This window comes from Vombatus ursinus, unplaced genomic scaffold (assembly GCF_900497805.2).
Source record: "Vombatus ursinus unplaced genomic scaffold, bare-nosed wombat genome assembly UNPS02015255.1, whole genome shotgun sequence".
Classification (NCBI taxonomy): Eukaryota; Metazoa; Chordata; class Mammalia; order Diprotodontia; family Vombatidae; genus Vombatus; species Vombatus ursinus.
The window spans coordinates 39,975,316-39,992,674 of record NW_020955033.1 but is presented as its reverse complement, the minus strand read 5'-3'; the positions used below and the strand labels follow the sequence as shown (position 1 = coordinate 39,992,674).

General features: G+C 39.4%; 1 protein-coding gene across 5 annotated transcripts in view; it reads right to left on the bottom strand.

Moving 5' to 3' along the window:
* Nucleotides 1-15,231: 15,231 nt before the first annotated feature.
* LOC114031868 (cell death activator CIDE-A-like) overlaps nt 15,232-17,359 on the bottom strand; it is a 26,637-nt gene continuing 24,509 nt past the window's right edge. For all 5 annotated transcript variants that reach the window (XM_027847049.1, XM_027847051.1, XM_027847054.1 and 2 more), the window contains one exon: nt 15,232-15,781. In XM_027847049.1, the coding sequence (XP_027702850.1) occupies nt 15,631-15,781 (151 nt within the window). In that variant the 3' untranslated portion in view covers nt 15,232-15,630. The remainder of the gene's footprint in view (nt 15,782-17,359) is intronic.

The following is a 17,359-nucleotide window of genomic DNA, read 5'->3' as shown; positions in this document are numbered from 1 at the left end:
GCAATCCCCCTCTGATCAGCCACTTGATTCCCCCTCAGTCTGTGGGCTGAAGCTCAGGAAAAAGCCACGGGCCGGGGCCGTGCTCGAGACTTGAGGCTGAGACCTAGCTCCTCTCTCACCGCAGTCCCGGACTTTTCCCACTGACCTTCTAAGTTGTCTTTGGCATTCAGGGGTTGAGAAGTCTGGAAACTGCCACAGCTGCCTGAAATTCAGTCCTCTGAGGCCTGCTCCAGGGTTGCCGTGGCCTACGTGCCCACACCGAACTGCGCTGCTCTCCCCGCCTGGGGCGATATACCTTTCCAATCAACCATGCAGGCTGTCTTTGGCTGGAAATTTGTTTCACTCTGTCTCTTTGTGGGTTCTGCTGCTTTAGAATTTGTTTAGAGCCATTTTTTTAGGTATTTGGAGGGCTTTGGGAGAGAGCTCAAGACAGTCACTGCTTTCCCTCCCCAGCAACTTTTAAAATGATAACTATGTGCAAAGGCACTGTGCCAGTTACTTTTGGGGAAACAAAAAACGAATAAGGCACAATCTTTATGTTCTTTAAAACCACCTCTCAAATGTTAGAATGCGAGGGACAATCAGGAAGCATAAACCTAAATGGATAAGAAAATATTTTAATTAAAGCATATACTAAACACTAGGCAATCATTTAAATATTTAATTAATAATACTTCAATAGTCTATTAATTTTCTTTGGTCCTGACCTGTGAAGTTCATTGATATAGTAAACCCAGATAGAAACAGATCCCTGTGGGTAACATATTGACTTAGAAAAACAGTAATTAATATTATCTATATTTTGTTATATTTTTGTTTATTTTGTTAAACATTTTCCAATTGTTTTAATCTGGCTGGGGAGTTTTGCAGGCAGCTTGAGGCCCTTAGGCAGCAAGTTTGACACCTCTGGTGCAATGTGGGATCTCCCTGCCCTGCTATAGATACAAACTTGTCTGTAACTGGCAGTCATATCATGGTGTCTAAAGCACTGACAGGTTGATTTACCTCCCGTGACCACACAGGTATAGACTTGAAATCAGGTCTTCCAGGCTCCATGTTATGCTGCTTCTTATTCATTAATATTATTAGTTAATTATTATAACCATTAGGGGCAGCTAGGTGGCACATTGGATAGAGCACTGGGTCTGGAGTCAGGAAAGCCTGAGTTCAAATCTGGCCTCAGAGACTTACTAGCTGTGTAACTCTGGGCAAGTCACTTAACCTTGTTTACCTAAGTTTCCTCAAATGTGCTGGAGAAGGAAATGGCAAACCACTCCAGTATCTTTGCCAAGAAAATCTCAAATGGGGTCATGAAAAGTTGGATATGACTGAAAACAATCATTAAATTAATTGATAATACATGCTAAAATTTAAATATTTTTCAGATTCATTCTTTGAATTTCAGAAGGTAGATACTGAATCCAAGCATATTATTATCTCAAGAATAGATTTATCATATTGAAGATAAGTTTCTTTATCTTTAAAATGAAGGAGTTAAATTAGACTTCCAAGGTGGTTCCTTCTAGTGCTAACATTTTATAATCCTATGGTTAAGTAATGAAATATATCATGTCATATTGGTAGAGAACTGTCATTGAAGCCAAGAGGTCCTAGATTGAAGTAAGTCCCTTTGCATTGTAGGGTCAAGTCATTTCACCTCAGTGCTTTAGGCCATTGGAGTCAAACTCAAATAGAAACAGTGGCTACCATATATAAGAATTGCTGGTGAATGTATAGTGACTTACTTTTAAAATGTAAAGTAATCTGTTTTATTGTATTTTTATTCATTTTGTTAAATACTTCCCAATTACATTTTATTCTGGTTTTCACTCAGGAGCTTTGCAGGCAGCATGTTTGACACCTCTGCTCCACACAGTTCTCTAAGACTAGAAATTGCAGAAAAGGTACCAACAGAATTGTTAGAGGAAGTTTCCTTACCTATCATCCATGCAGCTAGGTGGCTCTGTGGATAGAGTACCTGACCTGAAATCAGGAAGTCTCATCTTCCTGAGTTTAAATCTGGCCTCAGACACTTACTAGATGTGTGACTGTGGGCAAGTCACTTCACCCTGTTTCCTTCAGTTCCTCATTTGTAAAACGGGCTGGAGGAGGAAATGGCAAACCATCACAGTATCTCTGCCAAGAAAATCCCAGAAGGGATCATGAAGAGTCAGACACAACTCAACAGCAACAACAACCTATCATATGATTAAGTCTTAAAATAACCCTAATGATGGCCTGTATTAGCATGAAAGTGAAAGAAAACTTAGGAGGTGACTTAAAAAAAACTTAGAAAAAAAACCAGGGCAATAAACAGTGATAATAGCTGAGATGAATACAACTGAAAATTAGAAAACAACATGATAAAAATAAAACCAAGAGCTGATTTGTTTTGTCTTGGAAAGACCAACAAAATTGATAACCAATTAGCAGATCTAATTTTTTTCAAAAGAGAAAGCAAGCCTATGTTCCCTAAAATATCAATAAGAGAAACAAAGGCCAGAAAAGTCAACATTATCAGAGATGACTACACTCAGTTAATTGCTGATAAATTAGAAAGAAATGAATGCTTATTTACCAAACGTACAAAACCCAAATGAAAACAAGCTCGGGATCCCAGTACAATGGACTTTATGCCACCCTCTGTCACCTCCACCCAGACTAACTGTGGAAAGAGGGGAGTTGGAGGCAATTGAATTATTTTCTGCTCCTGCTTTTGCTCCTAGTCTGGGAGCCCTCTAAAATTTGATGTAAACGTGTCTCTGCCTGTACCATGTTGATATTCCAGTGCAAAAAGAAAAATCACTTTCTGTAAAGGATTTCAAAGAGGAACTTTCACTGGGACTGAATTATTAGTTCTCTAGAAAAGTCTTAGGCTAACAGCTGGGTTCGGGGAGACAGTGTCACCCTTTGTTGTCCAAGGACTCCTAAGGAAAGCCAGGGCTGGAGGCCCAGATGCTATTGGCTCATTAAAGGGAAAGGCTTGCCTTCTCCACAGCATCTTATGACTCAGGCAGCTACATGTTTACAAATAGAACAGTCAGAGCCAAGTGACCTTTCTGGGACAGCTTCTAATGCCGAAGATAAGAAAGACCTCATCCCAGACCAGAATTGGGGAAATCCAAAGAGATCAGGGAAATCGTACTCATAATAGTAACTTCTTATTTTAAACTTCATTTTGGATGCAACTCTGGAGGACTCAAAAAGTTTTACTATTAATATCTTCTAAGCTCTGCAAGCATTTTCATATCTATCGTCAACTTTTCTCAGAAACTCCCTAAAGCATCTAGATAAGGTATCATTATTCTTATCTTACATATGATAGAAGTTTGCATAGGGGCAGAATAGGAGTTTGAACCTGGGTCCTAGGGTGATATTATCCTGAACATCATTCTTTTCACCTATGAAAATTTTTCAAATTCACTTATTAGTATTATCTTGAATTCAGTCTATTCCAACAAGGATTTAATAAGCACTTGTGCCAGACACTTTGAGAGGCCTTAGGTGTATAAAAACAAAAATGTCTTGCCCTCAAGAAACTTACATTCTACTAGTTAGTAGATAAGTAAATACAAAGTAATTGGGGGGTGGGGTGGAAAGGAGAGAACACTAATTCCTGGGGTGATCAGAAAAGGTCTTGGGTGAGTGGTGGCACCTGAGCTGACTTTTGAAGGCAACTAGGGATTCCAGGAGAGGAGAAGAGGGGACAGAGAATTCCAGACTCCAACGTGGGAGTCTTCGGTTGCATATTCTATAAGGACATTAGGTTTTTGTTTTCCTCTGAACCTTCAAATCCACAAATACTATAAAAACTTCTAATGTTATCTATAAGATAGTTACTAACTTCCTCAGATAGCAAACAAACTGAGGTCATTGGTGTAAGAGAAACAAGAGGGTCATGTGACAGTGATCACTGACTGTGTATACTCTAAGTCAACCCCAAGTTTACCAATTAATCACTATCATCTGATTCTACCTTGTTTATGACCCAACTCAGACTCTACTTCTTCTGATTGTTGGTCTCATCAACTCCAACTTACAGCACTTTCACTTTTCACTGAACTCTGGGGGCACTTCTTGATTAATAGAATTCAATGGGCGATTATTTATGTACTACCTTGGGATATCTGCCAATCCTTTTCTATTACTGTCTTGAATTGTCAAGGCAGTTAAGTGGTACAGTGGGTATGTGATCTCTGTTTGCCTCACTTTCCTCAACTATAAAATGAAGATAATAATAGTACCTACCTCATGGGATTGTTGTGAGGATCAAGTGAAACAATATTTACAAAGTGCTTAGTACTGTGTCTGGCACACAGAGTAGACTTCTAATGAATGCTTCTTCCTTTAAGTCTACCCTTATTTTTTTTTTAACTTTTCATAGGTATGATATAAGATCAAGACAAGTGACTCCTGATTTCAAGGAGTTGGGGAGTTTGGTTGGGGAGATTGAGTTTCGTGATAGGAATGAAGAGTAATTCTTTATGTCAGATGTTCCCTCTTATCAGGGTTAGATATGCTTGCAGAAGGGGGACTCTTGATTCTCTGATCATTCCCTCCACCCAAATGGGACTTAGGAATTTGAATAATCCAAGGGTAACCACCAATTTCCTCTTTTAAAGAGTATGGCTCACAAGACAAAAAAAAAAAAGTTTTACTTACATAATAGAGAACCACAAAGCACTTGTATCAAGTCCATAAAGAGTCAAGAACTAGCACTCCATTCCTGGTGGGTAAATTCTTCTCCAAGGGACTTGTGCAGAAATACCCTAGATGGATCTATCAGCAAGGGGGAAAGAGAACTTTTGAGTTTACTTCTTTAAACAGTGAGCCTTTCAGCCTGAACGCCTTCCACAGACACTTCATTGCTCTATTACTTATTTCTGCATCCTTTCTCCAGTTCTGCATTGATTCTTGAGCAGCAGAGCTGTGAAGAGTTTAAAGTACAATAGCTGTCAGCTTCTCCCACTGAATCTTTTTGAGACCCAGAAAGGTACTCTGGATATACTAGGATATTCTTTATTTAAAAAAAAAATAAGTTCAGTGCCTGGTTCATAGTCTTTCCATTCCAACTTCTGCCCTCATGTTAGGGTAATTCAATGTACAACTTGATGCTCACATAAATACCCATACTTCCCAGTTCTTCCATCTATTCAATTTGCATGACTCCTCCTCCTCTACTCTGCCTCAGCTATACACGGAGATAGTCATAGCCGTGAGCTTGTCGTCATCCATAAATGATCCAATCCCATGTTCATGAACTCTAAAATTCCTTTATCTGATCATAATCTTCTATTATTCCTTCTTTTACTATGCTTTCCAAACCCTAACTCTGTTCTTTATCCTCACTGGGACCTCCATTCCCCCAAAACTTGAGGTCTTTCTCAGGCCATCATCCCTGCATTAGCTAAACTCCTTTGCTACAGAAATGGTAGAAAAATATTTAGGCCTAGAGCTCTTGTAATCCAGATATGAATATCCAGATATGAAATAATGTATTTTTGAACAATTTAAATATTCATGAAAAATTGTTGACCTATAGTTCACTTTTTTAGCCTTATCTTTGGCAAGTTTGGGGTTCAAAACTATATTTACCTCATAAAAACTATTTAATGCCATGAAGTCTGTATTTAATCCAGTTCAATAAGTGTTTATTGAATCTGTTGATTTTGGAGTTAGAGGATTTGATTTCAAATCTCAGCATTATTTTACATAGAAACAACAAATTACTTAACCTCTCTGGGTCTCTGTAAAATGAGGTCCTTTGTTATATGACATCTAAGATCCCTTCCAATTCTAAATCTATGGTCATATACAAGGTGCCATAAATATTTTTTAAAATGAAATAATCTCTGCCCTCAAGGAGTTTGCAGTTTACTAAAGAAGAAAAAAATCTATTTGGCAGAAAGATTGTTTTTTTTTTCTTAAAAGGTATAGAAGATTTCATTTTTGGATCTGTTTGGATTCAATCATTTTTAAAGAGCTATTCATTAATTAATAATCAGATTTATCCTTCTAAAACCATTTATTTTTCCCTTGTATTTTTTTCTTTCAGTTTTGATATTTAAGCAAGGAGAAGTAACAATTGGTACAATCAGGGTCAGCTTTATAAAGGAGTTGTCACCAAAAACAAGCCTTCGGGTAAGAGTAAGATCGTGAGAGGTAGAGATGAGAAGAGTGTATATTCCAGGCACTGGGGATGAACTTTTTTGTTTTGTTTTGTGAATGTATGAAGGTGAGTGAAGTAGTAGCAAGTTCAGAGGATAGCTAGTAGGCACATTTTTGTCTAGAGACTTGACAGAATTCTTGAAGAATAGTAATGGGAAATAAGGCTGGAAAGACAGGTTAGAATAATAGCTCTTCATATGGATAGATCTGGAAGGGACCTTGAAGGTCTATGAGTCAAACTCCCTTACATTACACACAGAAAACTGAAGCCTAGAGAGGTCAATTGAATTGTCCAGCATTCTACAACTAGTAAGTACTTGAGGCAGGATTCATATTCAGGTCTTTCTAACTCTAAATCCAACAGTCACTCTATCCACTACACCTTAGATTGTGTAATGAGACTGGAAAGGTAGTTTGGAGCCTTAAAAATCAGACTGAGTGTTTATTTTTATACTCTTTATTGCGTGGTGTATGTATGGGGTTATAATTTTTAAAAACTGAATTGAATATTTGAGTGAATTGGGAATTGGAGGTGGGAACCACTGAGGTGATGAGGGAACGTCATGGTCAGATCTATGCCTTAGGGGAATTATTTGGCAACCATATGGAAGATGGATGGAGGTGGAAGGAGATGGAGGTGTGGACTAGAGACTGCAAGAGGGAAAATCTGTACGAGAGTCTATTATAAGAGTCTATGTGCAGAAGGTGATGAAGCACAGAACCAGTCTGATGGCCATGTGAGCTGGGAAAACCAAACAGATGTGAGATGTGGAGGGAAGATCAGCAATACTTCTGGGTGACGCAGTGGATAGAATGCTGGACCTGGAGTCAGGAAGACCAGAAATTAAATCCAGCCTCAGATGCTTACCAGCTACGTGACCCTGGGCAACTCACTTAACCTGTGTTTGCCTCAGTTTCCTCATCTGTATAATGTGAGTAATAATGGTACCTATCTCCCAGGGTTGTTGTGAGAATCAAATAAGATACTTATAAAGCACTTAGCATAGTGCCTGCTATAGAGTAAGTGCTATGTAAATGTTAGCTATTATTGTTATTATTATTAATAATTACATCATCATTATTATTAAATGGTTGGCTCATGGGAGTAAGAGTGAGAAGGAAATGTCAAAGGTGTCTTGGAGTTAAAGCTCTTGAGTGACTAAGAAAATATGGTACCCTAAAAAGAAAAAAGAGAATTTAGAGGAGGGGAAAAGGAGGAAAAGGGGAGGATGAAGAGAGACAACAAGGAGAGGAAGAGTGATAAAAGGGAGAGGAAGTGAGAATAAGGGAAAGAGAGGGAGGAGGGGAAGGTACAGGAAGAAGGAGAGGAAAGAAGAGACATAGAGATAGAGAGGAGAGAGAGAAAGAGACAGACACACAGAATGTTTTTTGTATATTTTTTGTATATTTTGTATTTTGTATATTTTGTATATTTTTTGTATTTTTTTGTATATTTTGCTGAAATAGTATTATCAAATTATTTTTTTCTTCGTTTTTCTAGAACTCCAATAATTCTGAAGTTTCCTGGAATTATTGAATGACAGAGCTTTTTGTTTGGTTGAGTCCTTTTCAGTTGTGTCCAAATCTTCATGACCCCATTTGGGGTTTTCTTGGCAAAGATACTGGAGTGGTTCGCCATTTTCTCTTCCAGCTCATTTTACAGATGAGGAAATTGAGGCAAACAGGTTTAAGTGATTTGCTCAGGGTCACACAGTTAATAAGTGTCTGAGACTGATGAGTGTCTGAAGATTAGTCTACCTTACTCCAGGCCCAGCAGTCTATCCACTGTGCCATCTAGCTGCCCATAGCTATGAGGAACCTTAGAGATAACTATTTTAGGGTGAAATTATAAAGAACTTTTGTAGCACACCAACACATTTATTATTCTTACTAGCATTCAAGCGGGCAAGAAAGAAGAAGCAGGGGTAAGTCTCAGGGACTATGAGACCTGTGGGATGTTTGAGAGGAAAGCAGTGGTTGTAGTTCTCAGGGACTGTCCAACAGTTCATTTGTACATTCACTTTCCTGGACCTGGATTCCTGCTCCAGGGCTGTAGATGTCAATCTTGTGGAGCACGGTTGATGGACTTGCCGTCTGGAATGATCTACCATGCCAAGGTAGCCTCCCCTTTCATAACTTGGATTAAATGACCTCTCTGTAAGGTCACAGACAGATCCTGGGATCTGCCAGGCTAACATTGGTGAGATATCTTGTCATTCGTTTATCATCCTACTTCATTCTGGAACAAGCAACCTTATTATAAAACATGTGACAGACATAGATCATTCTAGAACAAGCAGGATTCTATAATCCATAAAATGAAGGGAAGCCCTGGCCATCATACTACCATCATCCTACAACTCCCTTATTTTAGAGCTAAGGAAACAGATGCCCAGAGGTTGAGGAGTGACTTCTCCATGGTCACATTGCTGAAAGTCAGGCAGATGAGGGCAGAGGACAGGCCTCCAGACTCCCATTCCAATGCAGTCTTTCTTACTACACTGTCTCTCTAATCGCCACACTGACTCTACCCCCTTGATCTTCCTTCCAAATCTGTCATCTTCACTGTACTGCTTCCAAATGTTTTTCCAGTTATTTTCTGAGCTTATTTTTCCATTTCAGCTGCATTATCTGCCATCCTGACTTCTATTACATTAATTCTGCCTTTAGTTGCAGCCATTGATCTTTGCAAAATCACTCTGCTATTTTCCATCTTGCTCCCAGTTTTGTCAGCATTTACTCTTTAATATTTTAAGTTCATTCAGTTATCAACTTAATTTAATTCTTCTTTTAATTCCTGTTGTGATTCTTCCTCTCCCTCTCTCCTCGCCTTGACTTCCTGGAATATGTATCTTTTACCCATTTCACTATATCTCTCAGACTTCCTGGCATTGCATCTGTTGCTATGTCTAATATTGTTTCAGCATGTTTATCTTCTGGTGCTTTTTGCCCCCTTAATGCTCCTCTTATTTGCTAACATTTTGATTGTAGCAGAGTTCTTCAGTTTACTGAGTGTCTTTTATTGAATTTTCTTTTGCTGTTGGGTACTTACAGTAGTAATTTTCTTTCTCTCCTCTTCCTTCCTTCCTTTCTTTCTCTCTCTCTCTTTTCTTTTTCTTTCCTTCTTTCTTTTTCTCTCTTTCTTTCTTTCTTCCTTCCTTCCTTTCTTTCTTTTCTTTCTCTCTCTCTCTCTCCTTTCTATCTTTCACATTTCTATTATCCTGGAGGCCTCCAAGTGATTTTTAGCTATTAACAAAAATCAAATCCACCCTTATCATAAAAACAAAGACTTGCCATCACTGACAATACTCAGGAAGGTACTGGAGGCTCTGATGGAGCACATCTCTTCCCTGACTTCCCACTTTCCTTATGACTCATAAGTTTTGTCACTAAAGAGATTTGGAAATATGTTCATTAAAAAACAAATACCAGCCTCATTACCTTAAAGTCTTGTCCCAGAAATTTTTGGCTCCCACATCCTTAATGAGGTTGGCTAACTAGGGATTTCCCTAAAGTGATTTCTTAGGGCAGGAGGATGCTTCTTTCTTCTCCTGTCCCAGCTTCCCCTTCTTCTGCATAGGGTCTAAAAGACACCTCCAGGGTCTTCTCCCTCCCCAGGGATTGTTCAATGTTACTGCCTCCTATGGTCCTCTATAGGCCCTCTTTTTCCTCACTCACCTTTGCCTCCTCCCAGGGTCACCTTGGTCAGCTACATGAGGTCCAGACCCTCTTCCAGGAGTTCACTGTCCGCTAGGAGGATATTGATGTTCTGGTGAATAGGGGCGGGAGGAGACTTTGGCTCTGTCATGGAAGCCATAATAGCTAAAGCTGATCCCATGAAAGATTATTTTGAAATAGTTAATATATTTGTGACAAAAAAAATTAAAGTGTCAGCAAGGTTAGAGAAGAGCTATTCAGAGCTTTTCTCTCTATTTATACAGGCATGGTTAGAAAAGGGGGAGGGAGATGTAGCTAACATAAGGAATGTCAACAATTGGTCTTAGTAGTTACAGCAACTAAGACAGGTGGGATCCGATGAATAAGTTATCTGCTTCATTCCACTCCCAGAACACAGATCTAGAAGAGTATGAACACATTCAGATTTGCTAAAGGAACATCAGTTTCTCCAGTACAGTGAGACCAGGCCAGTAAAAAACTCTTAAACAGTCCCTCACAATGATAGATGAATTCCACTTCTAAAAAGGGAAAGTAGCACAGTGGTATTTTATACTAGAACTCTTCGCCAATTTAAAAAATAATACAGAAGTCATGCAATGAGGAAAGAGTGAGAAGCTTGAGTTTTTAATTTTTATTTTTAAGAGAACAGAACAGGTTTGACTTCATCCAAAGACATATATCAGTGATAATAAGTGTGAAAAATGTTTATTCAGATAGCCTTCATTGTAAGTATCCATGTGAAATGTCCAAGTTCCAGGTGAAACCCTCATCCCCAATATCTTGTTACCACAGAAGATCCCATCCAGTTTCATGTGTGAGAAGTCTACAGCAGGAAACTGAAAGATCTATGTAACATGTTCTTTTAAAAGAGCAACATCAAAACCTCAGAACATAAGTATTATAGGTAATGAGGAGTAGCACATGGTCAGAACTCATTAGCATGATTAGGTGAGGCAAATGCCCCACAAATTCAGTTATACTCAACACTTCCTGACCCTGTTTGGGGTTTTCTTGGCAAAGACATTGGAGTGGTTTGCTATTTCCTTCTCCAGCCCATTTTAAAGATGAGGAAACTGAGGCAAACAGTATTGAGTGACTTGCCAGGGTCACACAGCTAGTGTCTGAGGTCAGATTTGAACTCAGGAAGATTCATCTTCTGACCTGAGGCCCAGCACTCTATCTTCTTCACCACCTAAATTCTGCACATGCCTGCTCCCAGGAGAGTTGTGAAGACAGGTAATGGAAGTGCCTTAGATAAATGATGGTACCTGTACAGTAGAGACATTTGGTAATCAGTTCTGTTCTACTCACTACAAGGTTAGGAGATGTCTTTTTTTTCAGTTGGCTGCTTAGCAACTGGGGACATCTTCAAAAAATGCAGGAGTCATGGGTGATTTGCTGTACCACAGGAGCTACAGAAGTTAGAACTGGGATCCTAAACTGAAATGTGACTTTTGAATACAACAGAAAAATAACAACTTGCCTTTTGAGAGCACTCTAAAGGTTAACAAAGTATCTTCCCAGCAACCTTTTGGAGGTAGGTTCTAAAATATCATCCCTAGTTTCACAAATGAGGAAACTGAGGCCTAGAGCAGTTGACTTTTCTATTAAAAACTTCCTCTAATATAGAGGATAGGGCAGCTAGAGTGTTGGGCCTGGAATCAGGAAGACCTGAGTTCAAATCTGGCCTCAGAAGCTTACTAGCTGTGTGACCCTGGGCAAATCACTTACCTCCTTTGCCTCATTTTCCTCATCTGTAAAAAAATGAGCTGGAGAAGAAAACGGCAAACCACTTTAGTACCTTTCCCAAGAAAACCCCAAACAGAATCATGAAGAGTTGGGCATTACTGAACAACAACAGTATGGACAATGGATACCTGCTTGACACCCTTTCTGGAAGCAGTTTGGTTTAATCCCAGTCACACCTCCCCCACTCAGAAGGGTTCCTCTGAGTCTTTTGCTAACTAAAAAAATGAAAGAAAGGGAAAATACCATCTTTTCACTGGCCTCTCTGCTATACAGCGGGCTACCTCAGTGATACTAATGATCTTGGGTTAGCTAATTGATTTAATCACTTATAATGACTGCTTCTTTATAATAATGGCTAATTTTTATGTAACATTTTATATGTATTATTTCGTCTGATCCTCACAACAACCCAGTGAAGTAGGAGCTATTATTATCCCATTTTACAGATGAGGAAATGGAGGCTGAGAAAAATTAAATGGGGTCACACAGCTAAGCAAGCCTCTGAGGCAAAACTAGTCACTCCACAATGTCATAATATAGTCTTTCCTAGCCCTAGATAATTACAATTACAAAATTTAAATTGAGAAAGCAACACATTAGTACAATGTCATAGAAAGAACACTGGACTTGGAGCCAGGAAACCCGTACTCAAATCCTAGCATGGCCACTGAATTAGTCATATGTCTTTGGGCATGTTCTTTTCTTCTTTTAAATCTGTTTCTTAATTTGTAACTTGAAGATAATTATGCACAATACTACCTACCTCAAAGGGTTGCTATGGGACAAGGGGAGAAACTTTGTAAAACACTGAGCTAATATTCTTAGAAAAAGAGAACTATAGTAACGTGTGGAAAAATCATCCTTCCCGTAAGTCACAAGAGCCTGGCTTGCTTTATTTCTCTTTTGTAGTTCAATCCCCACGAAGGGGACAACTTCTACCTTACCTACTTACCTCCTACTCTTAGGATAGAAAAGATGGAACCCTATTTAGATAAGATACTTCTACCCCCACCTCTACCCGCCCACCTCATCCACAATACCAGGGTGTTTTTTGAAGAGTGAAGGGGGAAAATGAAATCACGAAAAGATGGGAAGAGCCCTGGAAGGAATAGGCAAATGAACACTTGTTTCTTTTGCAGTCCAAGTTATTCAAGGCAAGAGGGCTGGCCCAGAGCAGGGCGGTGCAGTCTACAGAGTGACAACACAGGCTGAGTCAACAGGAACCAGGCCTACAGTGAGAATTCCTTTTTTGGAAACCAGGCAGCCTAACTCTTTCCAGGAGTGTTCAAAATCCTTGGTCAGTGACGCAATCCCACAACGAGCAAGGAGCCCAGGGAACAACTGCTGGTTTGAAGGATTTGAAAGAAAACCAGGCCAAAAAAAAATTTAAAAATCCCATGTTTATTTTGAGAGAATAAAAGGAAAAAAGAAGTTAAACTAATTTCCCCACTAGGCTGCCCTGTTACTGAAAGAACTATTTAAACTCTGTAGCAGGATGGACCTGCTGGTTTAAAGAGATTTTAGGCAAAAACACTGGAGCTTTTTTTCCCTTTTACACTAAAAGGAAAAGCTCTTTTTCTCAAGGAGTTAGGGAAGAAGGTCAGAAAGAGGGGAAAGAGTCAGTGCCAAAAAAAAGCAAGAGAATTCTTTATTACTTATCACATTTAAGATGTGTGTGTGTGTAGAATGGTTTTCAGAATGATTATTCTGAGTTATTTGTTCTTTTTTACCCCCAAAGGCACTGCCATCCTCAAAAGAATTGAAACACCACCCTTCCAAGGGTAATTTCTTCCATAAGACTTCACTAGTTTCAGAACTATGTGCTAAGTAAGACTCTAGGCCAGCAGAAGGTTGGGGCAGTAGGGACATAGGAGAGGGGTCTTCAGAGTAAGTGTTGTTCAAGCCAAAGTCTACCAGAGACCTATGTCAGCTATCCATCATGCTAATAAAACAGTAAAAAAAAAAAATAAGGTGTACCTCTGCCCCTGTTCTTTATCGTCTCTTATTCAAATGTTAGTTCTTTTCAATAGGGATCACTGGATGTTTGTATGCCCAGTGCCTAGCACATAGTAGGTATTGAATGAATACTTAATTGATTGATTGATGAAAGAGAAAAGGAAAATAAGTTGGTATGATGGGTGGTGTGGGTATTGGGTGCTAGAGGCCACCTAGTGTTGCTGCCAGAAGTATAATCACCCAGACCCAGCTCATTTGCTATTTATAGAGCGCTGTCATGGATTAACTAATTAATTACCTGTACATTTATTTAGCCATCAAACTGGGCTCCAATTAAATTCGAGTAACCCACTGGCCTTCTTACTTGCTTGCATGCAAACTGCAGCCAGCCTCAGGCTCTACAAAGATCTAGAGATCAGATCTGGAAGACCCTAGCACCAACCCTTCCCCCTAAATAAAACAACTAACATAAAACAATGGGCAGCTACACTGAGCAGTGGACAGAGCACTGGGCTTGGAATCATGAGTTCAAATCTAGCCTCAGACACTTACTGTGTGACCATGGACAAGTCACTTATCCCTGTTTGCCTCAGTTCCTCATCTATAAAATGAGCTGGAGAAGGAAATGGCAAACCACTGCAAGAAAATCCCAAATAGGGTTATGAAGAGTTCGACATGACTGAAAGGACTCAACAACAACATAAAACACAAACTACTTTGAGAATGGGAAATGTGTCTTTTCTCTGCTCTGTAAGCCTCGATCCTATGTTTGGCCTTCGTTACTTTCATTCCTCCCTTCCCCCTTCCCTGAATTCTAAGGATTTGAAAATTTGCTGTTTTCTTAAGTCATATGACTTACTGAAACAATCAGGGAACATAGAAAAAAACAACCCAAAAGACAAAAAGGCCTTTCAAACAGCATGCTGGAGGACTTGTTGCAGCTTGGATCAAACCCTCTTTCCTCCTGGCACCTCTCACCAGTCAGCAGAAGGGAAAAGAAAAGAAAAAAAGATTTAATCACTTTCAGATCTTGCCATCTTTTTTCCTCAGCAATTGACCTGAGGGAATGGTAATGGATGTGGTCCCACTGATCTCACCCTGGCTAGGGTTCTACTGATCATCTTGCCCCATTGAGTCCCAAATCTTGATTTGTTCTGTTCAGCATCTTCTCTGCCTACTCCTATCCACTCTAGGTCTGTCTCCTCAAAGGACTTCTACAGTATTCCCTAAGTGATTCTCAGTTCTTGATTCCCTCTGGCCTAAGGAGAAGTTGAAGAGGTACTCAAGGGCTCAGAAAGCAAAATCCAACATGGGGTCTGGACAAGTGTTCCTTTTCTGCCCTAAGCCAGAGAAACTGACATCAGGAAATCTCTGAAGGCAAAAGGAAATAAAAACCTCAGGGTTCTGGAAAATATAAAACTCACTTTCCCCCAAGCCTCACAAAATAACTCCAGTTATTTTTGTGAGGTCTGAGAAAAGCCCAGATACGTTAAAAATGGAGAATTTCTCAATGATGAAAGTAACAGGTATATATAGCATTGGCCATAAAGAATTCCATTTATATGCCATGTTTCAAGTGAAGCTTTTCTAAGAAGTCAAGAAACTGGCAATCTCATTTAAGTGAAGATACTACATGTTGTGGCCCCTCAGTGCCCAGTGAAGAACCTCATTAAACATCAATACTATTTGCCAGTTCTTTATTTCTTTTCATAGACTGAAGATCCAAAAGTACTTTTCCTACATTTGCTTGCTAGAGGTGTGATTGTACATGAAAGCTAGCTTTCAGAGACACACATATAGGTATGTGGAGAGCCACCAAAGCATACTGTGTATATCCTTTCTTCCAGGCTCATTAGTACAAAGGAATTTCCTAGGAAAAAAAGGAAATTCCTAGGAAAAGAGCTGGCCATAGCTAACTTTTCCTGCATCATTAGTATTGAGTAGTAGTGGCCAACTATCTGCAAATGATGTGTCTAAGAATATAAGGTAGCATCCCTGAAACCAATTATTTAAAAGTTAACATTGGGAAGGAAACTAATGGAGCCAGCTACAATCCCTTTAATGCAAGGCACTGTCCCCCTATAGGAGCCATCCCTTGGGTGTTGGTTTCAGAGGAGGAGGAGGAGGAGAATTGTCAGTGTCATTAAGCAAACGTAACATATAATTCCCAGTGTAGATGAGAAACTGTCCGGTGACTTGGGCAGCATAGGACATAAACCGCAAGAAGTGCCTGGAAGACAGCAAAAATAAGTTGAAAACAAACAAAAGGTCTAAAAATCTCTTCTCTTGCTTAATTAAGCATCTTAAATTAGGATAGAAAAATCACTTTTCTCCTTCCATATCTTTGTCCACTGTCCCCAAAGCGACTTGAGGGTGAAAGGAGGCAACGGTTTTCAACATTAAAAGTCCATTCCGTACCACTCCTGAACTTAACTCAGTTATAATTAGACAGACACACCCCTTATCTAAGCCCTGATTTAAGTGGGGTGCCAAGCTTAAATACTGAATAGTATCTGATATAGTCAATACTGAGTCATTAATTTTCAGTAACTCTAGAATACTATTGAATCCTTAAGAGTCTAACTGACAAAAATAATTAACATAGGCCTGAACTGAAATTAGGCATGGACAATGGATGGGAAAAAATTAATCAGGATCTCATTGCCCTTATAAAGGTGTTAGTTAACTCATTCCATTCAGGGCAATCAGTTAATTTGTCAACTCCAAGGTAGCCCTTAGAAGTTAGAGTTTCTTAAGATCAAAAATAGTCATGCTATTCTGCCTAGCACTTACCACTGATTTTGGTATTAAAAATGAGTAATTCTTGTTCATTAGAAACAACAACTTTAACTTTTGTTTCTATTCTGTCTAAAGCTAAAAAAGAGAGTTAAAAAAAAAAAGTTCTCCTTTCCTCCCTAAACTTGTGCTGCGATGAAAGCTGAGACAGCCAGGAATTGTATAAACTTCCTATGTGTGTTCAGTCGTGGGTGGAAGCTTTTCTGAATCTGTCTGGAGATGCCACAGACTAAATGACTGCTCTTTGCCAGGTGCAGCTTTCCTAGGGGCTTGCACTCACAACTGTTGCCTAGAGCCAGACAGCTGGGCTGTTCTCATGCTAACTTTCTTAGCTGTTGCAGCTATTCGGTGAATGCTGGTTGCCTCTCGGGAGGATTATTTGATCTTCCCGTTGATTTGAACTAATCAGCAGAAATCCTCAAGTTTGTCTTTCAGGGAAGTCCTTGCTGGGAGTCAAATTGCAGCAAGATGCAATTTTCAAACTTGAAGGCACTTTGCTGCTGCCTCCGCATATAAAAGGAGTGATTTTTAACTAAATCACAACAGAAGTCAGACTAAGCTTTTTAATCCCAAAATTAATTGATAAACCTATTTGTCTCTTATTATTTTCTTAAGCTATCCTCCTGACCTGTTCTACTGCACTCAGAGAAGGTAGCTGTAAGATCTATTGTAGGAAAAATACAGAAAGGCAAGTCATTTTCTGTTTCTCTTTGGTAAATAGGAGCAGGCACAGTCCTCCTCACCTAAAGGGGATTTAGAGGGAGCAATAAAATATCCATATAGGAATTTGCCAAATCTTTGTATAAACTCCCTAGGAGCCCGTACTGCCATAGCGGCCTTCCTAGAGACTCTCTTCAAGGAATCCAGTGGTCATAGGCTGTGTTCCTTGTATGGAAATCAGTTCATCCAATGTTCTATGGAAACTCTGATGGAGGCCCAGAATTAAGATATTCAGAGGCCCCTTAATCCATAAACATCACAGCATCTGGAATCACAGGAGTCACAAGGATCA